A 22,234-nucleotide genomic window follows, 5' to 3' on the forward strand; every position below is an offset into this window, starting at 1 on the left:
TTTTTCTTTTCAGTTTTCTCTCACCAGCCTCCTCCAAGAAGCTGCTTTTGTCAGCATTCAGAAATTCTGGCTCTTGGGAAAACCAAACCCGGCAGTGAAACACATCCCAGAGCATCAAAGGAAAGTGCAGCTGGGAGGGACCACAAAGACCTAGCCTGGCCTACTTCCCTGCAGCAGGAGCAAATGTACCCAGACCACTGCCTGACAGATATTTGTATAGGATGTTATTAAAGCTCCTCGTGAAGGAAATTTCACAACCTCGCTTAAACAAGTTTGGGAGAGAGCTGCCCTACCTGCTTACCTAGTGGTTTGGAAAGACTTCTTTCCAATAATTAACCCAAACCCCAGCTGTTAATGTTCTGTCTTCTTGTTTAACCCTCAGTGGACACGAACAACAGATTACCAGTCCCTCCTGCTAATTTTACTTAACTTGCACCACGATCTGATTCAGCCTTTCTATTTTCCAGTTTAAACAAACCAAGCTGCTCCAACCTTGCCTGATAATTGTTGTTTCCTAGAGCTCTGCTCATTCTTTCTCATTCTCCTACTCATTTCTCATTCACCTCCCAGATACCCTCTCATGTGCCTAAAACTGGTAGCATCTGACTTAAAAGAGCTCTCTCCTTTTGCTGCCATCTCTTTGTCCCCAAACCTTTAATTCACTCCATCAGGATAAACTGTGGCCTGGATCCCCCCAGTGGAGCCACAGTGTGAGTGGAAGGTTACTGCTATGAGCAGCAGGAGCTGTAAGGGGTGCTCTGCATCCCACAGCCTGAAGGGGCAGAGCCGACTTGCATGCCTTGGGGCATTTGCTCTCCTCTGCCTCTGTATTTCCATCACAGTGTGAGAGATGAGCTGGTAAATGAGTTTCTATAAAACAACTCCCTGTAAGAAATGCAATTGCACTGGAATTTAAAAGTTTGGGCTGTAATATGCTCTATGAAGAAACATGTAAGTTTGGGGCTGGTTGTTGCTTAACTATTCTGCTGTTCGCAGGCCACACAGGTCTGAGCAGAAGCAACTGTGGTCACTTCCAACCCAAACCACTCTATAATTCTTTAACAATTCTAAGTTGACTATATCAGCTGTCATGCTTGCAGTTCAGTATTTCTGAAATTTCCTGTTCTATAAGGTAAAAAGTCCTTGCTTCAATTTTATCATTTTCTTTTCATATTTATTTAAATTTCATTGAAATTATTCAATACTGTGTTCACACTAATTGTGTTTATATTACATTCCACTAACACTATCAAAATAATATGTCTTGCCTTCTTCAAATTTGGTATTTCAACATGAGTGAAAAAAATGTTCTACAGTTATTGAACCATATGTTTCAGCACTTGCAATGTGTTCTTTTTAATTTCTGTTTCATTAGTTCTTTTGACCATTTGTTCCGATTAAGAACAAAAAAATATGAATCTGGGGAGTTCTGCATAAATTATTCTTCCCAAGAGCTCTAGATAACGAACAAGGATGCCCTAACCCTCTCACTTATGCTCACGTGTTCAGCTCCAGTGTGAGGTACACAGGGAAGGAAGCAGTTTATTCCTGCCACTCTCTTTGTAATGTGCCTGTATAAAAGCTTGGCATGGTTTGGGATGATATTTGATCAGGAGCCTATTTACAAAATAAGTACCTTCTAACTTCTGCTGTAAGTCCTGCTAGAAGCTCTTGAGGCCAGTATTTTCTCTTTGACAGCCTGTACTTTGCACTGGTTTCCCAGTAACAAATCAGTTGTCATTTGGGGGTCCTTTGCTGCATGTTCCATCCATTAATTAATTCAGATATATATTCCCACTGCTTAATCCCTTCTAACTATGAATCTACCAAGATGTCCAAGGTTGCAAACCTAGGGAAAAGCACCTTTTAATGAATGATCTCCAACAACAACTAACCTTGTAGCTATGCAAGATCATCTCTTTCCACAGACTTTTAATTATCTCTTCAATAAGTACCCTCTTGAATAATCTTTAGTATTTCTTAATTACTCCCTGCTAGATGCCATTTCCTGTTGTGCTACAGGAGAATTTTAAAATACCCTAAAGTTTTTTTCTACATTTAAATCCCTTAGCGATCTCTATTCATAATACCCATCAAACTGCCCAGAATTCACCTGAGAGTATCTAGCTTAGATCTGTTAAATAATGAGAGAAGAAATTCCCTGGGAACTGTGGGTGGTGAGCATGTGATTATTGAAGCTGTTCCTGATTATGTATCCAAATATGCTTAGGGTCAGATCTTCCAGTTATGTTGACTCTGTGTCATGAAGCTGCACCAGAAGCCCAGAAAAGATTTCCCTCATGAAGGGAAACCATGGCCTTTCTGTGCTGAATCTGTATCTCATGTACATCTCTCGCAAAGGAAACAGTCCAGTGACAGGTATCAGTTAAGAGACTAAATTGTGAGTTCATCGGGGTCCCTGGGATGCACTGCTGTCAGGCACGTTAACCATCCCAAACCCACAGAGGAGCCTAGGCTCCCAGTCAGTATCGGTCATGTTGTGTGAAGGGCTGACCCTCAGACTCAGTAGAAAGGAAGGGTTTACTCTACCTTCTGGTCCAGTGATCTCATAGACTGGAAGTACCATCTCCCTTGCTTTCATCCAGCAAAACAACTAGAATAAAAATGGTACTGAACCATTAGTACCATTTCTTGCACGACCTGAAATGACAGCAAAAGCCCATGAGTCCTCTGAAAAATCTTCAAGACATCCTGATTGAGTGTCACTGCTCAGTTTCTCACCTACACATAAAAGCTTTCTGAATGGGTTTTCCTCAAGCTGGACTTGACTTCCCATCTCTCTTCTGAGAAATCATCCTTTGGCAGAGACATCTGGACAGTCTCCCAGTCTGACTTTAACCTCATTCATCTTTCATTTCTCACTGGAACTCCAAAAGTTTAGATTTTTTTATAAAAGGACAAATTGGTCCTTTTCTCCTGTCTGACTGCTACAGATCCTGTAATACACATCTGACTGCCCCTCTCTTATCTGGGTCAGTTGCTGGGAGACCTTTGGAGCTCTGAGATCCTCCCTCATATTTTTCCTGTTGTTTTGTCAGATGAAAAAAAATTGAATTGGGCACCGAAGTTCAGATTCTGTAGGTCAGGTTTGAATTAATTGCCTCAAGGGTCATATTTTACAAATGAAGCAAGAATACATACCTTTAAGTGATGAGTCATATGCATTGTGCAATGGATTATTATTCCCCTTGGGGTATAGTATTTACTTACGCTTGTGAAATGTTCCATAATTTTTACATCTTTTCTTCCTTATTGTCCTTAGATGTAGATTATGTTCACAGGAAGAGCACAGCTTTAGCTTTTAAAGGGAATGTACTTTAAAGTCTAATTAAATAAAAGTTAAAGGTGCTGGGTGATAGGCAGTATCTTAATTGAGTAGGCAATAGATTGAGTTAGTTTTTTTCTTATAGATCCTCAATCCAATATTTCTTGAAAACTAAACCATCATATTCTTCAATTGCTAAAACCAATTTCAAGGTAAAAATGTCATGTCAAATCACGTACCAATAAGGGCATTGTAAATAAGATTTTTCTTGACCTTACCAATCAGTCACATTGCATCCCCTCCAAAGAGTATTATTAGATTTTTATCATTCTCTGAAAGCATCCTCTTCAGAGACCAGCCTGATAAAGTAAAGTATCTGGTTCTAATGGATAGCCACAAACAAAGTTATGAATACCACTGCTATTCATTTAACGGACATCACTACTCTACAGTAGATAAAAAGACTAATGAATTTACATTAATCAAATAAATATAATGATTTCCTAGGACATATTTGGTTTTATAATTATATATTTTAGTAATATCTTTTTAGAATCGACACAATATGATAGATAACTTTACAGATATTCATATATCATGGGAAAACATGACTTGATCATACATTATACTAATGATGCACCTTACTATTACCATACCGATTCAAATGAAGTTCTAGATCCATGGCATCTCATAACAAAGCATGAGATATGGTAAATGGTGCACATCAAGGAATGACAAAAATACTCTAATACTGTAAGCAAATGGAGGAAAAATCTGCCTTGACTTGTGTCCCACAGATTACCTTGTTTTTATGGGAGGGTGCACAAATATTTCCGAATTTGTGCTAGTAATCTAACCAGTTTCGTGGGTGCAAGTCCCCCTAGTGTCACTGAGAGCTACACCAAGTTATTTAACTGAGCACAGAACTCATGATTAACAGATATGTAGACCTTGCAGTAGAGCTTTAAAAGACTAATGCTCAGTTTCAGAGCCTTAAAAATGTTTTTCTAGACAGATTTAAGATTTCATAATATTATGCAAAGAAACATGAATTACTATGGTGAAAAAGTGCTGATAATTTAATTCTATTTTTCAAGTTAATGTGAATATATAACTGATCCACCTTGAACTGTTATGTCACACAGTAAAATTACATTGCATTAATTTAGCATATTACAGACAAATGTAAACTAATTTCACAGCTTCTTCAGGCAGCATTTTATAATGAGAACCAATTTAATTTGCAAAACAAAACAGAAAAAAACCAATATATATATATTGTCCCTCTCTAGAGGTACAAAAGTATTCAACAGCACTGTTGGGTTTCCAGGGAAATTTCTTGTAGAACAAATGTAAGATTTATAATGACTAGGTTATAAATCCCATTGTCACTGGGCCACGTCAGCCACTCTGTTTAAAAAAAAAAAAAGTGTAATGTCTGGGAGTGTACAGGGAACTACCTGCAAAAGGCTTATACAACACAAAAGCAAAAGAGCCACTCTGCAGCATGTGTGGTGCTGCCCAGCACCCACCGTGCCTCCCATCATTGCTTGTAGATGTGCTGTTGATATTATAATCCAATTAGTCATCTAGAAACCTCTACAGTAAGGAGAGAAAAGTTGACCCTTCTGGAGTGCTGTTCATCTAATTAAAGCTGTTGTCCAAAACAGATCAGATGAACTTCCCTCGAGGTGAGCCTGTTTCCCTCTGTTGACTGTAAGGGAGTTTAGACAAGTGACTCCAGTGCAGGTGACTGGATGCAGGCTGGATGAATCCCACATGCAAGGATTCTCACTGTCCCTATAAACTGACCAAACTCAGCTTCAGATCAAGCTGCCTTGCTTGCAACATGGGAATCCTTTTGGGAAGAACCAGGGCCCATCCCATCTGTCTCAGGAGACCTGTGTCAAAGTGGTACAGCATGGATAGAAGCACCCTGGCCAGATATTTGGCTCTGGATCACAGCTCCAGGGCACAAAGCACTTCCTGGCAGGTCCTCTGAAGCATGCAGCCCACCAGCATCTTTCCCCTGGGAAGCACTGCTTGGTCCAGAGCATGCCTTCAGTCGCAATAAATGCAAGCAAGGGGAAAAAGTGGCTTCACACCTGTTGCCAGCCAGGTTCTGCTTGGCACTGAGGTGCAAACATCTCATCCCCACTCTTGTGGGGAGATACAGAGGGAAGCATGTCCTGCAGTCCCAGGAGGGACTTGTACTACACCAGCGCACCTAAGCACCAAATGCCACACTTCCAGAGTCTTACACGTACTTTTTTAGAAAGAAGATATGCTTTTTTGAACTTTCATGGCCCAAATTCCCACAGCGGTGTTGGCTTTAAAGCACTTTCTCACACAGTCCATAGTTCCCTTCAGGTGGAAACACAGCAGCTCAGCTGCACCATGAGTAAACAGCGTTTTACTTTTGTTTTCCGCTATTTCAGTCAGATGCATTGGGCCTATTTTTACCTTCTCCTCTGGTCCCTTGCTATTGTAGTATAAAAGGAAGAGAAGTCCATGTTGTAGTCACTCTTACATAGGCTGGATAAGCTGAGTTATGGCTGCTTTGTGTCCCAGTACAGCCCAGTGAAGGGGTAGCCTCCTGATGGTCCTTGGCATTGGAAATCATTTTCCACTAATTATCTTCAAAATATTTACTTTAAAAGCACTGTGAACAATCAGGCCAGGAAGCTTGTTTACTTGAACATTTCCTCAACAAGAGTGCAAACACCATTGAGTTTTTACACTTTTCTCCCAACTCTAAACAAACACTGTAGAGCCCTGCTCTGGATTTTGCTATGGTTAAAGAAGAACAAGACCTCTGGTGTTTATTTTTTCAACATATGTATATTGTTAAAGAACAGCTATGTTCATCAGTTACTTCCTATGCACTTACTTACTCCAATTCTTTCTTTCTTTCTTATAGGCATGTAGCCACCGCTCTAGCTCAGAGATAATCTGCTGCACAACTCCTTCCCTGAAAGCCTTCAACCTTCAACCACCCTTCGTAACCAAAGTGTTTTTTATTTTTGATGGTGTCAGCTCTTTGTACTTTGATTTTGATTATGTAAATAATCCTGTATTTAAGCATTTTGAAAAGCCATTGTTCATATCAAGAGGCAACCCAAATGTTCTGGAAATTAAGGTAAGACACGTTGAAGTGAGTTTTTAAATTATTATGTTTTACACAATAGAAGTATTCATAAATGCACTGAAAGTTGTGAAGCACACATCAGCAGTGTTCTGTGGAACAGACATTTTGTTGAAGTAGAGGAAACCCCAAGGAAACAAAGGCAGGGAAGGACTGAGCACAGTGTGTTCAGGGCCGCGTTCATCCAATCCCCCAGCTGTCACAACCTAAAAAGTAAAGAGGTGAAATCAAAGAGATACCAGGGCTGTTACTGCGATCAGGTAGGGAGGGAGAGGGGCTTTCATTGTCCTCTGGGCCCCAAGTGGGGCAAGCAGGCTGCATCAGCTTCTGACTACTACAAGCTGCACCAACAGTTCAAAATTAAACACGGCCAGCAGCCCAGAACCTGAAGTGAGTGGTCTGTGTTTCAGTCCTGGCTCTTACTGTCACATTTTTTCATCCTTCCCCATGGAAGATGTGGAGTTACCTTTGAGAAGTGCCCCAGCAACTTTGGCTCTCTAGAGCTAAGGGAAATTCCAGTCTGTGCACAAAGTCATTCAAGAAGATCAGTCACCACTGTAGCCTAAATATTTATGGATCCATGAAAAATGCAAAGTTGATGCTGAGTGCCAGTTAAAAGAAAACTCAGAATAGCCTAGGCAGCACTGAGAAACATCTCTCAGAAATCTGGGGCCCTCAGAGGCAGTTTGATTTGTATAAGAGTGCTGCAGATTCACAAATCCATTTGTGAGTCTGATTTCCTGAAATGTAGTGTGTTTCTGATTTAGGGTCAAATAGAAACAGGACAAATACAGGTATTTCTAATTTATTATGAATATGGATAAAAAATGTTATTATGTACATTTCATTTCTATAGAATATTTACAATTTATATGGCATACAATGTATAAAAATCTTTAAAGAACAGAATCAGCCTTAATGGTGGGGTCATCTCTTCATGAGCTCTGTAAGCCAACAATTTTTCCAGCCATGGAATCTGTGAGGCCTGTGGTCTTTGACTCCAAGATGATCCAGTGACCCAATTCTGGACTGCAGATAATTGGACAGTTACCTGAGAGTCTCTGTCTGTCATGCTGGGTTTCAGTCAAACCCTCTGAATATTGATCTGACACAACAAAAGGTTTTGGGCAAATTCAGTGATCAGTGTGGGATCTAAACTTAGAAGCACAGAAATAAAATGCTAGTTCTTAATCCAAAGACAAGGAGAACCACCTGGAGAAAAACAGGAAACTATAATGGAGCAGGTTTACTTAGGAGCTCACAGGTCCTTTTTTTCAGCTAAATCACTCAATGCAGAGTGAACTTTTGCCTGTTCATGGAGAAATACTAGAAAGAGTTCTGGTGTGCAGATTAGCAGAGAGCTGGGAATACATAGCTTTGGTATGGCTCAATGCCTCTGTGCAGTGACAGCAGTGGTTTCCAGTGATTTCCAGGTCATGTATTTCAACCAATTGGAAAGAAGACATACAATTTTAGAAGAATCATGGAATAAATCAGATTGGAAGAAACCGTTGGAGGTCTTCATAGTCTAACCCCGATGCCCAAAGCAGGGCAAAGTTAAAAATTTGGTCAGCTTGCCTATGGCCTTGTCCAGATGAGTTTTGAAAACCTCGAAGCATACAACTCAAAAAAAACATAACAAAACAAAACAAAAACAGCTCCTCTCTCTTTGCTTTATGCACTTTGTGCTTCAGCCTCTTTCCCATCTCAGTGGCCCTCTGCTGTTCTTTGCTCACTTTATCTTTATATCCCTTTTACTGTGAGGCCCAAAACTCAGCAAAATTCTCCAGGTGTGGCTGAGCGAAGAACAACAATCATCTTTTTCCATCTCATGGTTATGTTGCTGCTATAAGCACATGTTGAGCCTTAATCACTACAACAGCACATTGCCACCTTATTTCACCATGTGGTCCACCAGGACTCCCAGGTCTTTTTCTGCAAAGTGTCTTTCTGCCCTTCTGTCCCTACATGTCCTGGTACATGGGCTTATTCCATCCCAGGTGCAGAACTGTGTATCTGTATTTGTTGAATTTATGAGGTTCCTGCTGGCACATTCCTCCGGCATGCTGCAGACCCTCTGAGCAGTGATTCTGCTCTCCAGTATCAGTCATTTGCCTACGTTTAATGTCATCTGAAACCTAAAAAGAGTGCATTCTGTCACTGTTCAGGTTGTTGATGAAGATTTTAAACAGTATTGGTCCCAGCATCCCCCCGTGAGAAATGCCACTTGTCAGATTAGTAATCTTTCAGCTGATGGTCCAGTCAGTTTTTTACCCAATTTATAGTCCACTCATCCAGTCCACATCATGCCAATTTGTTTTCAATACTAGGACAGACTGTGTTGCAAACCTTGCTAAAAGCAAGGTAGACATTGTCAAGTGCCTTCTCCTCATCTACAGAGCCCGTCATCTCCTTATAGAAAGCACTCGGGCAAAATCCACTTTTGGGAAACCTGTTCTGGCTGTTCCCAATTGCCTTCTTGTCCTTCCTCTGCCTGGAAATGCTTCCATGAGAACTTCCTCCATAATCTTCCCCAGGCACTTAGGTTAAAAATTAGGTGCTTTTTTTAACTCTCGTCTTTCTTCACTTTTGAACATTTTATTCTCCCTTAAGGAGAAGTCCCTAGTGCTATTTATTGTAAAGAAGAGAATGAGATAGTCTGGCTGAGGACTGTCCCACTGACAACTGACCAAAGTAACAATTTTGTAGGATTGATGTCACCTTGTAGCCATGACACCCAAGGCAGATGTCTACCTAAGCCTGATGCCCCGATTATTTCCTGGCAACCAACTGGAGAATGACATTAGTGAAAGCTGGTCTCCTAGAACAAAGCATGAACAAGCACCAATTTAACATCCTCTTCTAAATAGAATTAGTTATAGTGGGATGCTTCCATCAAAACAGTGAGGCAGCTTTCAGAAATTATTGTAGGGAGCCAAAAGATCATTACAAGCCATATTGGCAACACTTTTCTCTAGCCCCGTACTCCCATACAAAAATATACACACACAAGTTTACATGCCTCATGGTCATATTTTGTGTGGTAATTAAGCAAGCTCAGCATGAAATTAAATGGCAGCTTGCTTCAGTGAACAGACTGTTCTACCAAACCAAAGTTCTTTTATCTTTTCCTTAATTAGTTTCAGAGAGGTGGAGGGAGCTTTTATCACAAGTTTTTCAATCAAACTAATCTACTGTGACATATTTAGCTTTCATCAAATGACGGTGGGTACCGATTGAAAGGTGCTGTTTGGTTTCCCCTGATGACCACAAGTTGTTTTTGTAAGAAAATGTTAAATGCAAAGAAACATTAAGTCTTCTGTCTAAACACAGTCAGGGCACTGTGTGCCATGACTGCCAGCCTTTCTAGTCTTCAGTGCCAGCCCTTTTGTCTTCCACACTACCAAGTCTCTCAAGGACCGACATCATCATTGCCTTCCTCTGCCAAGTATGTGACTCTTTGAAGTCTCTTGCTGCCCACCATTCCCCGGTCAGAGCGGTCACGGCAGAGTGGCTTGAGGCACTTCCCTGCTTCAACACCACAAAGACACTACTTCAGAAGTGCTCCCATCTCCTGCCAACATGGGAAGCTCACAGGATGGGAGAAATTCTGGCATTTCTCTGCTGGGGATGACTGCAGAAATGAGTCTGCTAAAGAGAACAGAATCTGCTCACCACCTCCCACAGGAGCCACTGACCTGGGCCAGAAAGAACTGGACAGTTTGTACAGAGGATTAAGTCCTGTGCTGATTTCCTCTGTGCCTCTGCTTGGAAGACTATCCCCCACACTTGGCAAAAGGCATTTGATCTCTCTGCAAGCACCATTGGGGTATGAACAAAGAAACTCATAGTCCAGTCATTTTCCCTTTAAAGCCTCAGGTCACTTTGCACAGTCGGAAACTTCCACCTGAGGTCAGGGCAGGAAAGCAACCTGTCCTTAGATATTACGAGTGATAACACACTGCAGAGACAAGATAACCCCTATCAGCATTGCTTGGCAGCCTGTATTTGCTACAGGGGAACATGACCTAACTCTGCCATGGCATCACTTTGGGGGTTCTTGAAAATGTCCTTTAATGACTTCTTGATGAAGGGCAGCTCTTGGAAGTGCTGCAGCAGAGTTTTCAAGGTTTTGGGACTGTGTGTCAGGTTGCTACCCTCACCCTCTGAGGGCTGCAGTTTCTCTTCCATTGCTTCCCTCCACCCAAGCCTGGAGCACTACCGTGAGCAGGCCTTGCCTTTCCCCGTGTGTCACTTTTTTGTTCATTTGTTTTACTTCTAGTAATTGCCTGAGCTGCACGGCCTGCAGAGGTCTGGTGTGGTCAGGAGTGGTACTGTCACAGGTTACCCAGGGAGGTGGTTGAATCACTGTCCCTGGGGGTGTTAATGAAAGGTTGGATGTGGTGCTTAGGGACATGGTTTAGTGGGTGACATTGGTGGTAGGGGGATGGTTGGACCAGATGATCTTGGAGGTCTCTTCCAACCTTAATGATTCCATGATCCTATGCACCAAGCCAGAGGTGGAGCTCTGCATGCTTCCTGAAAGGGCCTATGCCTAGGTGACTAACATCTATTTATAAATATAAAGCCTTTGACAAGGAAATAAGTAGCACAATTTGTTATGTTACACATCACATTAGAGATCTTGAGATCTGTTCTCTACCACATCTGTCCTAAAACAATCGGTCAAGATTTAATCCCCTAGTCTATTGCTAAACCAGCCCAACACATTCTTTGTGAGATAATCTTAAGAAACTCTTCTTGTTCATTTACAGGTCAGTCTGTTTTTCATCTTCTTACACATGTCATAGAAAATTATGTTTCTGTTAATGTCCAGTCTGAGGGTGCAATGGAAATATTTCTGAGCAAGCTTAAGTGGAAGCTCTACTGCAGTAACTCCTCATTCTTCCCTATTTAATCTGCTCTGTTTAGGAATCTCAAAAATTCTTCTGACACTGATATCTAAATTTCCACAGCTCAGTTTTCAGTTTTTATACTGCTTCTAGACATTCATCCACATTATTCCTCTGTCTCTAAAGTTGTAAGGTAGTTAGCTAGTCTATCAGATTGGCTTGTGACAGCTACACAGTATAATAACTGTATTCTTCAGCTTGCATGTAAGGACATTACTCAGCAAGTAGGGAGTAATATGCATTTTAAAATAGGAAATACTGCTTCCTGGTTCTCATTGGAGTCAATTTCCTTATTTTCTTAAAACCATATGTAAATTTTTTGGTCCTTAGAAGAACAAATCAACTTCTTGAAAGAGGTCTGAAACTTTTGATATAGACAGATATTATACTGAATATTTTTGAAACTATAATGTATTAATGGTAATGTAATGGTAATGGTAATGGTAATAAATAAAAACTACTGCCTTCATTATAACTAGCTAATGACCACACTAGGAAATGCCGATATGTTTTTTCCTTTGAGTAAGCCAACAGTTTTGGTGGGAACAATTTTCTAAGATGCAGTGCAGAAGAAAAAGAGAGGCCACTCATCCACACTCTTTAGGACAATACATTTATTCTGAAGATAGAAGACCCAAGTTCAGTTCTTTTGAGGTACATGTTTCAAAAGAAAGATTTGAACTTGAATGGCTCACAGTCTGCAGTAAGTTTCCAGACTAATAAGCACTAAACAGTCAATCAGTGCTCCCTGGTCCACTGAATATTCAACACCAAAAGGAATGCCTCCAAGAATGGCTTAGATAGACAAAAGTGAGCAAAATGGACTTTTTCTGCCAGCAGTTAAAAAGCACTCACCTGGGGTGTGGCTTCACTGGTCAAAGTAGAACATTAAACCAGTTCTCCTATATTTTTATTACAATTTCTCCTGAACTCTTTCTGATTTTGTAGCAGACATTAAAAATATATTCCAAAATATCATTTATTTTACCCTTCAGAATGTGTTTCTTGTTTTCATTTCAGTAGACGAAGCCTCACAGCAGAGTCAGGCATGATGCCTTCCTCCCTTCTCGTGAAAAACTCCCAGTTCAGCCCACATCAATAGACCATATTACTGTTACTCCCCATCCTCCCTTTTCCCCTTTTACTCCCTCATAATATGCCTGTTCTTTAATCTTATCTAAGCTGAACTGTACGCGGGTCAGGGCAGAACTGCAGCTTCCTAAATACCGATGTAGTCCTGAGCACAAAAGATCCTGACCTTGGCCTTTGGACACTACTATATCACAATACCAAGAGGGATAATATTTCATCCAAGTCTAGGATCTGAAGGCAGGTTTTCTGAGTAGGGAGTGCACTTTTCATGTGATTTTTACCAGGGTTTGTTCCACTTTCGGTCTATGGAACGTGATTTTGACAGATTTGTGCATTTTTATGATTACAATTCGCTCGCTCTTTTTTGAAAGCTTCACTCCCTCAACCATAACTAGTTGCAAAACAAAATATTTGGGATGCCTTTAGTTTGTGGATAATATAATGACAGTTTTGTATTAACAACAGGATCACATAATGCTTTCTTTCTTGTGCAAATTATGCAAAAATCTAAACAGGACCATCAGAAATTATTCCTCAAACATTTGCATTTTTATAAATCCTTATGGGCTGTATGAGTGTTAGTGACAGGAGATCTTATCCTTAAACATTATCATCTCCCCCTCTCTGGCCTGCCAGTCAAACTCCCGTTTACATGAATAAACCTGGTATATGCACATCGACAGGGCAATGTAAACTTGTGTTAGTCTGTTTTATTTCACAATTGTTTTTCCATTAAAAACATTTTACAAGGTAATGAAAGGCCTTCTCCTTAACTTTCATGAGGTGGTTATGTAATATTAAATTGATTTTTTCTTTTTTTTTTCTTTCCAAGGGAAATTATATTGATTCAGAAGCTGTTAAAGGAGAGGTGCTAAAAGTTGGAAATAAAAGCTGCGAAAACCTCCTCCTGCAGTCAGAATCAATTCTATGTACGGTTCCAAGTGATCTCCTGAAATCCAACAGTGAGCTAAATATAGAGGTGAGGCAGCTACACCGCACATGCAATATTCATGTCACTTTTATTATCAATGCCAATGACACGGTTGAACCTACAAACTTCAAATATAGGCATAAGCCTGTGTTTACAGAGGTATCTCCATCCCTGTTTGTTTGGGATAGAAATTCAAATAATATTGATTTTTTAAATAAATGTTATCATCATTGCTGTTATTATCTATCTGTACAGAGACTTTCTGGAGCCTTAGGCACAAAACAGGACCTAACCTAAGCAACACAGGAACAAAATGCTAGTTCTTAGTCCAAAGATGAAAAGAACCATATGGGGAAGAACAGGAAACTGTAATGGAGTAAATTTACTTTTGAGCTCCAATTCCTTTTTCAGAAAAATATTCTGATACAGTCAATAGGATCAGACCCTTTCTGAAGGGTTTTTCTATGTTTTATATATATATATATATATATATATATATATATATATATATATATATATATTATATATATTATATTATATTATATTATATTATATTATATTATATTATATTATATTATATTATATTATATTATATTATATTATATTATATTATATATATATATATATATAATAAATATACATAATTTAATTTCATTAGTTCTGTAAGATGCAGACACTGAGGAGAAATGTTTTGAGTTTCACCATTGTTGTAAATGTGGTCTCACTAGAATCATTCAGAGTTCTACAGCAGATTTAAACCATAGGTAGTTTTTACCTACTGACTCAGAATAAGACACAAATCCTTCTGAATCTTTTTTTTTTTTTTAGTATAAAAATGTAAAAGCACGGGGAGGGGGTTACATTTGAACAAATGAATTTGCTGAGCATGGACTCTGATTCATTGAAAACAGTGGAAACTTTGGAAGTCAGCTAAGTGTGACCAGGATCAAAGTCTATGTAAACTCAGTGAAATCCTGATATTTTATGTGTTACTACAATCTAAGTAAATAGTAATCATTAAATTATTTTATTAATACAGCAACTATTAACTTTCAATTTATTTTAATATGAATTTGCTTTGAAAAGTACAAATCCAGTTTCTTGGCAACTTCAGAATGAGCTCCCCTTTTGGCAAATCTGTTTCTCATATTTGTAAATGCCTTGTTTCATACAATATTTGTGCATATTTAACATTCTGCACCTATGTGTATTTTTACATATTCAACTTCATTCAGTCTATTCTACAACATGACAGTAGGCCATAACCTCTAGGAAAGAGATATGTGTGACATATTCCATATGTAGAAAAGGATACAGCATAAAGGGGTTAAATAAGGTTTCTGCTTGTTTACTGGCAAGGAGCCTCAGAAATTGAAGTCTGCCCAGCGAAGAAGAAAATTTGCTCTTTTGACGGGCAAATCCATCATTACAGTACCCAGAGGAATGAATTCCACGGGAGGAAGAGAAAAGATGGCCAAATACATTCCAACTGACTGAGCTAGTGCCGTGTGATTTAAAACAGTTTTTCCCTGTTAGCTGCTCGGTGTTTGTTCGGTTGTTGATTTTGGGGGTTGTTTTTTTGTTTTGTTTTGTTTCTTTAAACTGTCAACAAGTTAGAAGCTGGCAAGGGACAGGCTCACGTGACCTTGGGAACTAAAATGCAGGCACACTGTCAACAGAAAGAGAGTATGATGTTACAGAGTGGTTATGCCAGAAGGACACATATCAAAGACATTTGGGCTTTTTTCTGACATTGTACATCTCAGCCCATGTATCCACAGACCCATTCACTTCCCTGCACCATTTGAGTAAAGGTGTGAATTTAGGATTTTGAATCAGCATCTGGCAGCAGTGGGATCCTGTTATCCAGAGTGCGTGTGCCATTTGTGTGGTGTCGCACATTCACAGCCATGTCCCTCTTGAAAGCACATAATGAATCATAAAAATGTAGAACTGATTTCAAATCTAATAATATATTTTTTTAATATTTTTCATAATATAATAATTTCTTCACTCCCAGTATCTTATCTCAGTAGAGCATCATCAAGTCAAGATTTAATTCTTATGGGACGTATCAGCTTTAATTCAGTAATAATAATCTACTTCTTTCTTGTCTTTTAATATCATCACACTATCTACATTTTTTTTCTTTGTTTTTCTTTTTCAGTGGAAGCAAGAAGTTTTGTCAACAGTTATTGGAAAAGTGCTCATCAAGCAAGATCAGAATTTCACAGGACTAATTGCTGGAGTTGTTTCAACATCAGTTTTACTTTTTATCATTTTGGTATTTTTTTTCTGGAGAAGGAAGAACAAACAAATTAAAGGTCCATCATAGTCAATTCCATCAAATAATTTAGTTTTTATATCTTAGATTTTAAGTATACTTCAGTTTATGATCTGCTTAAGTGCCACACAGTGCCCTTCTGTAACCTGTCAGCCAAACTTTCACAATCTAGTCTGACGTTCAGTTGCATTTCAGCCCTTGGCTGTTGCCTGAGCTGGGTGAAGGGCCATGCTATGCCTACGGAAGGATTTCGGGGAAATTCTAAGCTATTAGGGAAATTTAGTAACTTCTTTTTCCCTGTCATCCTTAGAAGAGGAGACAAGTAAATGACACACTTGCAACCACGTGTATTTCTGCTTCATCCAATGGCCTTGTAGTCCTTCAGGCTGTGCCTAGGTTGTGCAAGACAGAGCACTGCAGTATCCTGGTGTCCTGTTCACCTAAATCAGGAACTTGATCAAACTGTGCCTCCTTTCTGTCCCATGTGTCTGAGTTTCCTTCCAGTAGGAAATACTGTGCTATGCAAATGGGAAGGAAGAGGGACCTACTATATAACCAGGTACCTGATGTGGTAGCACGGTCAGGTCACGAGGCTGGCCCCAGAGGCTTCAAAGCTCCTTTGGATCTTTCAGCATGGCCAACAATGGGGCTTTAATACAAGTTACAGCAATTCTCGTATTACCGAAATAGCTGAAGTTCAGGTCCTGCCCATCATTGCCTCCACAACAACCTGACCCTCTTGCCAGCAGAGCAGAACATCTAAATTTAAATATACCTAAATGAAAGTTGCCATACAGTAAACATGCGGGTTTTTCAATATTTCTTTCTCCTCCCCTTTCAGATCTGGGAAGCGATCTAGTGCGCTATGATGGCAGAGTTCACACTCCTCATCTGGACAGGCTGGTGAGCGCAAGGAGTGTAAGTCCAACAACGGAAATGGTCTCAAGTGAATCTGTAGATTACAGATCAACTTTTCTGGAAGGTACATCTCTACTGTAAATCCATACAGATAATGAAATTTTATACATCTTGCTTTTCATCTGTCTTCAGGTTATAGCTATTTTGACTAATATCTCAATTTCTATTTTTGATCTGGTTTGCCTGTGTCTTTGTTGTATAGGGACTAGCATGGTTTACTATTCGCAGGTTTACTATTTGAACTGATTTTCTATGGTGCTTCCAAAGATTGAGGTGCAGAGGATGCATGAATATGAATATGTTTAATATGTGTGGAACCCATGATATTGATTACCACTAGACAGTCCTTAACTATTAGGAGTTACCATACTAAGATATTTGAGATACCACAGATGTGTATTAGTCTTTGTGTAGGCACTCTATTGTACTATTCCAGGTAGAAGACTGCTCTATGTATCTTAATAGAAATCACTCCAAATCCGTATTCTACCTTTGTAATTCCCAACCATGGAGCTGTCTGAGAGCCGGGCCAGTTCCCAGCTTCCTCTATGATTCTTTAATTGTTGCCATCAGCTGGCACAGGAAGCTTCTTAATTGAAAGATTCCTGAAGGAAAGGAAAGCCTGTGCCAGTGTTCAGAAGGGAAAGAGGTACAAGAGACAAAACTGTGGAAAGATCTTTGTTGGGAGGTAAATCATCAGTGATCCTGGGGCCACTATTCACTGGCAAAGCACTGCAGAGAACACCCCAAAGAAGGAGGTTTGTTCACAGAATATTGCCATAGGAACGTTCATTTCAATTACTGTAAAATAATAAAATGACAGGAACATTAGAAAACATGGACCCTTACATGTAGCAGCTATAAAAATGATTTCATAATTTTAGCTAATTTTATCTTTCCTGTTAAATAGATACCTGCTTTTCGTGATATAAACATGGTTTTGTAAATGGAATAGTTTTTATTTTTGCTTCTAGGTAAAGCAACACTGAGTCTTTCTCTGCACCTAGTGTGATAATAATATGTGAAAATCTCTCAGGTTTTATACATAAATATATAAAATATGTCTGTGCAATAAGGTAACCAATAATTTCTGTTGTCAAATTTATTCCCTTTTTTCCTTCTTGACCTTGGGCTGATTCCTGCTCACAGACTCCACTGGAATCATTCCAGACCAAAATTGGTGTAAATTAAACTTAGTTCCTTGATTCTATCACTTAAAATGCCATGAAAAATCATTTAAACAAAAGCAAATTAACATACATGAACATGATATTGACAAAAATAATTATCTCAAATAAATGCTCCTTGCTTGACTGAAGCATTTTAATTTCTGCTCTTTTAAATCAGCTGGCTCATGTTATTTTCATGAGTAGCACCAACTGTATTATCTTCAGTAGTTACAGGATATGAATCACCTCTAGGCATTTCCCTGGTTGAATATTTACCATTGGATAAATATAGCTAGTCACCAGCAGTTTGGAAACCTTCATGAAAAGTAGAGCTACCTACCAAATTAGAACATGACAGTAATACAAGGTTTCATGTTTTTAATTGTTCACTACTTCCTCCTCCCATATTATTGTCATTTTTCCATTTTACTCTTGTTACTCCCAATTACTAGAAATGCCATAAACTACACTTGGCAAGAAGTGACAAGACCTCATTTGATCCCTCAGAAAAGTGGAAGTTTTTCCATTTACTTTCAAATTCCCATTTACTTTATTTATTTACTTATTTATTTTTAAGTAGAGTTGAGACAAGGATAAGTTTTTAGTGACATGGTTTTCCTGGAGTTTGGCAGACTAGCAATGCATATTTTCATTTTCCCTTTGTGAGCAAAACTTTTGCAAATCTAAGCTACTTCCAAACCAATAAACTCAAACCCTAGCTCACCAATGAAATAAAGTTCTTCATTTTCTGAGGAGAAGCCTAAAAGGATTATAACAGTTCGTGTTTTGTTCATCTTGCAGATCAGTTTCCAAGCATGTCTCAGAATGGATCGTGCAGACCTGCCCAGTATCCTCACTCTGACCTCTCCCCAATTCTGTCCAGTGGGGATTCAGATTTAGCCAGTCCACTTCTTCAAACCAACGTCCACATTGATATCAGTGCCTTAAATCCTGACCTGGTTAAAGAAGTCCAGCATGTGGTTATTGGTGCTGACAGCCTGATCGTGCATTTCAGTGAAGTAATAGGAAGAGGTAGGTACTGTGACTTTTGCCTTGCTGTCTGGTGTTCTTTTTGCACATCCATTCATCGTAAAACATTCTGAACAAGGTATCTATATGGAGGTTTTTCAGGCTTTATACCTCTTACAGAACTGCATCCCATTCACTGAATTAAGGGGAGAACCAAGGAGGTTCTCCTTTGAAGTCAAATGAGGGGTTGTGTGATGAGTTGAAGAAGACAGCAGAAAAGGGAAGGGGTCTGACATTTAATGAGATTCCTTTGAACTCAAGAGATTTGCTGATCCCGCTCAGCTGCCTCACTCTTATCCTCTTCCAGGCCACCAAAAATCTTAGTCTGATCCATGAGGCTGCAAAGCAGGAGTGAGGCTACAGCAGAGCATTGCACAAGCTGAAGGCAAACACCTAAATAGCAGCAGATGCTAAGGAGGAAGCACTAGTGAGTCCTAAACTCCTACCCTGAGAACTGGCAGGATTGCTGTATGACACTGAAATCCCTGCAGTGACTAAATGTATTCAGTAAAAGTCCCCATGGGTCAGGTGAATGCACACATCCATTTGTCCTTCATGAGTTTCCCCCAGCTCTGAAGAGTTCACTCTCCTCCTCTTGAAGGCTGTCTCTTCCCCTTCATTCCTCTTTCATCCCAAGAGCAGATCTCTGTAGCTCTTGATTCCCATCCCTTTATTTTTGTCCCTGATAGAGTAAGTCTCCTATTTGTTCTGAATTTTTCCAGTCACCCCTATTCCTCTTCAACTTCTTAAGTGGGTTCTCTCCCAGTTCCGAGTCAGTATTTCTGTTAGTGGTATTTATTAAAATCCATACTATTGAGTACATACTAGTAACCCAAGTGGAAACTGGATTTTCAGTACTTCTTCAGATCATGCATAAGAGGTCTCCCATTGAGTATCAGAATCCTGATAAAAAATAGCTACATATGATATTCCTAATGTCTCTTCTGCAGGAAAATAGCCAGAAGTCAGACACAGTCAATGTGTTTCCCTTCCATGTATTACACTTCATCATCCCCAAAGTAAGGGTGGGCCTTTTGCTTTTTATTTTTGTTTCAAAGAAGGCCAAGTAATTTCCCATTTTTAAATGCTGAAAAATATCAGGAATGACAACAAATAAATTAAGCCTTTTTTAATTTTCACCTCCATAACGAGAAATGGGCCAAACCCAAAAATATTTCAGACACACCCAATCTAAGCTTTAGGATTTGTGCCCGGGCTCCTAATGATCTTTGTCTGGTGGGATTTGAGTTGCTTTTATAAAACAAACTTTGCATTAATTTTACCCCAAGCCAAAATCAAAGCCAACAAGGCTCTGGCCAGGGCTTATGACTGGAACCTAGCAGTATTATTCAAATAGTCTTGTGGTCTCTGCAGAGCTCACACCTGACAAAAACTAAAAACTAAAAAAAAATGAACAAACAACAACAAAACTTACTTTACTTTCTAACTGAAAATATTAATATTTTAAAAGTGCCTACTAAGTAGTACACCTGTGAAGGTAATTCACCATTGAATGTACGTAATTTGATCTGGTTGAATTAGTGCATGTGCCTTGAACTCGAAGTTCTCTGTGTTTTTCAAACAGGTCAAGCTCACTTCTCATATTAGGGCTCCCCAGTCTTCACACTACCCCATTTTTTTGACAGTAAAGAACAGGTTCAGGAAGGCATTATGTGTCCCTTCCAGATTATTTCACTGTTTAGACTGTCAGCAGGAAGGCAATTTGGGCTCATCATTTTTCAGTGATATTTTGCATCAGGAACTAGGCCGTGACAGAAACCATAGACTACCTCCCAGTGACGTGGTTAATCTGTGATCAGTAGAGCAACTTCCAAACCTTTAATAGCCAACTCACCACTAATAACACTCAACATTTTCTATAAAATAGTAAGATCTGAAAGATAGTAAGCCCACAGTGCCTCCTTATTCAAATTACAACTAGAAGATGCATCGAGGCTGTACAATTTGCTGGACCAGTTAGCATGGGATAACAAACCACTGGGAACAACTGATGCAGTTGGGCACATCAGCTCCTTCTAACTGCTGCTGCCTTGTACCTTCCAGTGCCCTTATCCATAATTCCAACAGGAGAGTATGGTAGCAATGGGCTGACATGGTTTTTGTGTGCATAGTCATTGCAAGAATAAGAAGCAGTTGTGGCGCCAGCCTTGTCATTATTTATATACTTCATCTAGGTAAAGAAATATCAATTATGCTGCAAATAGAGTTTTCATTTTATGTAATGACAGTTTTATGTGTTAGTTCTGAAGTGCACATTACAAGTGTTGGGAATTGGACAGAAATGGAGTGTGATTGCTTTCTTAAAGCATAATTGCTATCCAGTGGAAAATAACAGAAAGTTAATTTTACTTATTAAAGCTAATCTTTTTCATTTTTTACACAGGACATTTTGGGTGTGTGTACCATGGGACGTTGCTGGATAACGATGGCAGGAAAATTCACTGTGCTGTGAAGTCACTGAATAGTGAGTTAACTGTTTTATAGTGAGATATTACCTCAATTCCAAAGAAAACTGAAGAGAACTAATCAATTACAGTGAAGCGCACTTTCACAAACAAAAATTCTTAGCTGCAGCTGGATCAAATTTATCTATGGAGCAACTCCAATGACTTTAGATACCACGAGGTATCTAAAGTATATGGTATATAAGATTGGTATATACTTGTTCATCAAATGAAATGTTCATTACATTCTTTCTATAAATAACAGGACATATAAATAAGGGAAAGATGGTATCATTTTTTATTCTACTGACTATTTAAGATTTGCTTTTGGAAATTAAATTGCTAAGCAGCAGGCAAAGCTGCTGGAAAAACAAGAAGAGACTGTAACAAAATTTATTAAAGGCTTTATTCAAGTGTTGTTATTCCATTCATACCAAGAAGACGAAGAGAAATGTAATTAAAATGAATTTTAAAATAATAAAAAAAATAATTAAAAATAGTGCATTTGGTCACTGTCAGAAAAACTATGCACATAGCCTAGTTGTAATGTGGGAGGTGAGGAGCACATTTGTAGCTTCTCATTATCAGTTTCAGTTGTGCAAAGACATGCTGTACAGAAATGAACCATAGTTCAATATGTTTTTTTTTTTTATATTTGTTTCATTTTATTACTGGATTTCTCAGGGATTACAGACCTTGAAGAAGTAGCTCAGTTTCTGAAAGAAGGAATAATCATGAAAGATTTCACTCATCCCAATGTTCTGTCGCTCCTGGGAATCTGTTTGCCTAATGAAGGATCCCCCTTAGTCGTCCTTCCATACATGAAACACGGAGACCTTCGAAACTTCATTAGGAACGAGACTCATGTAAGTACGCGGTGAGGTCAATGAAACAATAATGCAAGTCTAGCCGCACCCTGCTCCGACACCACATGTTATAAGCTTTGATAATTACATTACGTATATAGCTTGCTGCTGTTGTTACACCTTAACCTTTGGCACT

At 39.2% G+C, this 22,234-nt stretch overlaps 1 protein-coding gene across 4 annotated transcripts in view; it reads left to right on the top strand.

The window, feature by feature from the left end:
• Positions 1-22,234, top strand: part of MET (MET proto-oncogene, receptor tyrosine kinase) — a 135,146-nt gene that overhangs the window by 104,431 nt on the left and 8,481 nt on the right. For all 4 annotated transcript variants that reach the window (XM_068669532.1, XM_068669530.1, XM_068669531.1 and 1 more), the window contains 7 exons: positions 6,207-6,425; positions 13,269-13,415; positions 15,535-15,691; positions 16,493-16,633; positions 18,540-18,770; positions 21,172-21,252; positions 21,917-22,098. In XM_068669532.1, the coding sequence (XP_068525633.1) occupies positions 6,207-6,425; positions 13,269-13,415; positions 15,535-15,691; positions 16,493-16,633; positions 18,540-18,770; positions 21,172-21,252; positions 21,917-22,098 (1,158 nt within the window). The remainder of the gene's footprint in view (positions 1-6,206; positions 6,426-13,268; positions 13,416-15,534; positions 15,692-16,492; positions 16,634-18,539; positions 18,771-21,171; positions 21,253-21,916; positions 22,099-22,234) is intronic.

The sequence above is a fragment of the Anas acuta genome, chromosome 1, assembly GCF_963932015.1.
Source record: "Anas acuta chromosome 1, bAnaAcu1.1, whole genome shotgun sequence".
NCBI lineage: Eukaryota > Metazoa > Chordata > Aves > Anseriformes > Anatidae > Anas > Anas acuta.